The 5064-nt window shown below is 32.4% G+C and overlaps 1 protein-coding gene across 1 annotated transcript in view; it reads right to left on the reverse strand.

The window, feature by feature from the left end:
- Positions 1-1514, reverse strand: part of HELRODRAFT_148423 (hypothetical protein) — a gene marked incomplete at both ends in the record, with an annotated part of 3771 nt that extends 2257 nt beyond the window's left edge. The window contains one exon of the mRNA XM_009025710.1: positions 1400-1514. Coding sequence (XP_009023958.1) covers positions 1400-1514 — 115 coding nt within the window. The remainder of the gene's footprint in view (positions 1-1399) is intronic.
- Positions 1515-5064: the final 3550 nt, after the last annotated feature.

A 5064-nucleotide genomic window follows, 5' to 3' on the forward strand; every position in this document is an offset into this window, starting at 1 on the left:
AACAGAGTGGTGCTATCAAATCTCATTTGGACTCAACACACTAATCACAATTAGCCGTGAAATCCTCGACAGCAACACCAAAGTAATATACCAGAACAGCAACTACAAAGTTAATTTTTACAACGTCAAAGTTCATCTTGACAAAGTCAATATTTCCCTATATATACAGCAAGGAGCACTGATAATGATTCATTCGGAATCGAACTATGGCCTTATTTGCAGCATGAATTCGAAAAATAAGTTTATTTTGAATTTTAATAAATTAAACGTTCACCAAAAAATTTAGTGAGAAAAATCGAAAAAACGAACTACAAACATATTAACGCCAAACATTCGGTAGAATTTATAGAATATTGTAAAAATTATGGTCTATTACCAACATATGTATGTATGTATATATATTGATAAAAATCACAGCATGTTCCGCGTTGAGGGGGTGCGTTAGTGCTTAGAAGTTGTTTTAAAATTGGCAAGATGTTATCGTACTTGAAGGCGCCAGACACAACTCTAGCCGCACGATTCTGAACTGACTGTACAATCCTAATTGACTTTTCAGGTGAGTCGTTGAACAAACCGTTGCAATTGTCGAAACGCGATTGGATGAATGCATGCATCATCTTCTTAAGAGTATTTTTGTCTAGATATTTTTTTATCAATTTCAACCTGCGCCGTCTGAAAGTACAGACTCATCAATGATTTTATGTGATAATCCAACGTTAGCTTAGAATCAATGTTACCATCTAGACTTGGAGCATTTGAACAGCATTCCACTTGAAATAACAAAAAGAAAATTTAATCGATTTATAGTTGTTTTTTTATTTTCAAAACAATTTTTTGTTGTTGAAATTATTTAAAATTGGCGAGATGTAATCGTATTTGAAGGCGCCAGACACAACTCTAGCCGCACGATTCTGAACTGACTGTAACATCATAATTGACTTTTCGTGAAGCATTAATTTTCTTAAAGATGAAGTCAGCATTTGGATTAAATTAAAAATTAATACGTAAAAATTATAAAACGAGTAAACTTCGAGTGCTCGATTTTTAAAACTTAATGTTGATATTGCTCGAACGCACAACCGCGTGTTATATTATTCCTAATGACGTTAATGCTTCAGATTTTAATAAAAAATAATTAAAAAATTTCGGTTTTCAACTTTTTGGCTTATTGCTTCACACATAGTGAATTACATTTTGCATTAATTGAGGAAAGAGATTTATGATTTAACGAGTTTACATATTTAAGGGTTACATAGGTATATCGAGCTTTATAGCTAAAGTTACATAGATCAAGCTTTATAGCAAAAACAATAAATTGTAATAAACAAAAACTTAAAAAAAATTATAGTCTTCATTATTTAATGTAAAATTAAATTTGATAAAAATTATTTCTACCAACCGATGCACATATAGATGGCGTTTTTCCTGATGCTTCTCTTGAAGAAGCAACTGCAGCCATCGCAGCAAAAAGCACCGTAATGCTTGCCGTAGCTTCTGTCCCCACACACAGCACAGGATACAAGGAGTGGCACACTTCGACCTGCAGAAATATTTGTAGTCGTTTTATACAGTAGGTCCACGGCGAACAATTGAAAGTCGTTAAGAATTGATTTAATAAAATCAAATTTGAAGTCTGCCTAGATTCTTATTATAAATTATATTTGATTGCAGATATTACGTTGATTTTATAATCAAAAGGTCCAAGTTCCTTTAAAATTTTCTCCGTTGTTGTAAAATTTTGTTTGAAAGAAATGTTGTGAGTGATTTAGAAAACTGAAAACTAATTAATAAAATTAAATTAACTAAATAAGTTTGAAGGGAATTGTATTTTGAAGCTACTATTCATCAACTCACCCATTTACCGTCTGGTCAATAGAAAATTTTAAAACTAATGCATTTCAACAGATATATATATATATATATATATATATATATATATATATATATATATATATATATATATATATATTACACCAATGTATATAGCCGTGTTGCAGTGTAACACCAGGAACATCAAAGTATGTGAAACCGAAGAAGAATAAACATCATAAAAAACCATTTTCAATCTTTGACGTTAACACTCGTCAGATGGCAGGCATGTGTGTAACTGCGTGTATTGTATGTGTGTGCGTGCATGTGCCTGTATATGCGCTTAAATTTGTCCATGTGTATGTGCTCTAATCTATGTGTGAGTGTGTGTGTGCGTGTATGTGCGTTTGCGCGTGTGTTTGTGTGCGTGCGTGCGTGTGTGTGTGTTCATGTGATCATGAGCGTGTGTTTGTACGTACGTGCATCATATAATGTTTCTCTAATGATTATAATGTTTCAGTCGATCTGTCCTGTTTGCTCTCAAGCTTAAAATCAAACGCTGCCTCTCCGGCAACTTATGTCCGTCAGGTTGATGACGACGAGGATGATGGTGATGATTATGTTGATGATGATGATAATGATGTTGCTGTTGATGATGGTGATGACGAAAACGATGATGATGATGATTTTGAGATTGCTGACGACGAAAACGTTAACGATGGTGGTGACGGTCAATTGCCAGCTACATGTTACATCGTCTCATAAAAGATATGTTGTTATTTTTAGTTGTTTATTTAATGAGTTTTGTTGCTTCTATTCAATTCTTAACATTTCATTGTTGGTTCAGCTGCGGTGCTTGCGTGCAAATGATGCACTTTTTTTAAAGCATACGAAATGATCAAATGGCATCTATGTACAATTGTACATCACACACACAAACACGTACGCATGCACACAACACACATTATATTAGAGTCTTCATTCGTTTGAACGAAAGTGTATGAGTTGTGTGTATTTACTTAAGTATAATACAGCAAAGCTTTTGTTTAATTTGCTGTAAAAATAATTTATTCTATTTTTTATAATGATTGAATGAATTGAAACTAAGAAATAATTATGGGACAAAAGGGTTAAAGGTCCAATACACACTTCCTAGAGTATTCAACAACACACAGACATCGCATTGGAATGAATGAATATTTAGCCCAATACATGCTAAACGACGCATCACACCCGAGGCATGGGATAGGCGACAATTGGATCGAACACGGCCACTGCACGCACTGCAAAGAGCACCAAGCCACCTTAACCACTAGCCCAGCACGCCGCCTGAACAAGTCAAACTTCATTGGATAAAAATAAAAATGGGCGGTCGTTTTCATGCTCGAGCCAATCAGATGTATTCTTATTAAAATGGCAGCTTTATAAATACATTTTCAACATATGATAAAATAAATCAGCGTTAGAGTATTTTGGCGCATATATGAATTAAACAAAGCTTCGTCTATTTAATGATTAAATTTGTAATTTATATTTCTTCCTATATGTTATAAAATCTGTTTATTCACTTATCAAATACATATTAAATTTGAATTTAATAAAAAAAAACAAATTAAATTCAACTCATACGCACACACGCGCACGCACACACACACACACACACACACACACACACACACACATATATATATATATATATATATATATATATATATATATATATATATATTGGGTTTAGACTATCATAAATACAATTATTTATAACGATCATTGCGATCACTACCTATAATCCGTTTTGTTGACAAATACATACATTGGAGCTTTGCCTGACTATCTTATTACAATGTTGTTAATGCAGCTAAATCTCTAAAAGACAATAACAATATTGTAGTAAGAAAGGCAGACAAAGCACCAATGTATGTAATTGTCAACAAAACGGATTATAGAAACAAAATCAACGAAATACTGTCCGATAACTCAAATCAATTAAAAAAGACCCAACAACCGAATTAAAAACCAAACTTAATAAAATAATAAAATCAATCAGTACATCATCAATTAATAATCTATTTTCAGAACTGATAGGCGAATACCAGCCTGGCTATATGTATGGTAATGCAAAAACTCACAAAGAAAATAACCCTTTAAGACCGATCATTAGCCAAATACCTATGTCACCTATCCCATTGCTAAAATCCCCAATAAACTCATTACTCCATACACATCAAACAGCTATAATTTAAAATCCAGTAAAGAATTTATAGACATTATTTCATCCTCCATCCAACAATTAACACAAACATTGCTTCACTCGATGTGGAATCATTATTTACTAATGTTCCCGTCAAAGATACCATTGAAATCATATTAAACACTATCTATAATTCTAAACATACGCCTTTAAAGATACCTAACAAACAATTAAAATTCCTACTAGAAATCTGCACAGTGGAAGCGCCATTCTACTGTCCAGACAACAAACTCTATAAACAAATCGACGGCATCGCAATGGGTTCTCCACTGGATGTACTTTTTGCAAATTTTTACATGGGTCACTTAGAAGAGATTACATTCGCAAATCATCCACAGCCTAAACCAGAAATATACTGTCGATACATCCAACTCCAATACAATCACCAAACTACTGGAAATATACAACAAATCCAAATTGAAGATAGCAGAATCAATTTTTATCGATAAACGTAAACCAGCAATAAATATTCAACTAAATAATACCAATATTTTTCCAACAAAGAAACACATGATTAACTTTAATTCTAACTAAATTACAATCAAAGTCGCTGTGAAAACAAAAACACAAAGACGGAACAATACTATATATCTGCACTAATGATGGCAGTCGATGCCGAAAAGAGCTTTTTTGTAGAAATAACATTATTAATAATATTTTGTCAAAATGTCAAATATTAAAAGTTTTTTATTTAACCTTAATATACTTCATCAAGATGATAAAAGTCTCGTTAGAAAAATTGAGAAACTCAACAAGTTGAATAAAGCCGAAAACGCAGTTATCTTTATAAATAATTGCATATATATATATATATATATATATATATATATATATATATATATATATATATATATATATATGTCCTGGTTATGACATTAAACTGACCCTCACTGCCTTGTGAGTGATGTTGGATCATCAAAAGCTAGGCCCACCGCTTATAACTGTGGTTGCGTAAGGAAGGGCGTCCTGCGTAAAAATTAGCCAAATAAATTACTTATGATGGA

Source organism: Helobdella robusta, assembly GCF_000326865.2.
Source record: "Helobdella robusta unplaced genomic scaffold HELROscaffold_43, whole genome shotgun sequence".
NCBI lineage: Eukaryota > Metazoa > Annelida > Clitellata > Rhynchobdellida > Glossiphoniidae > Helobdella > Helobdella robusta.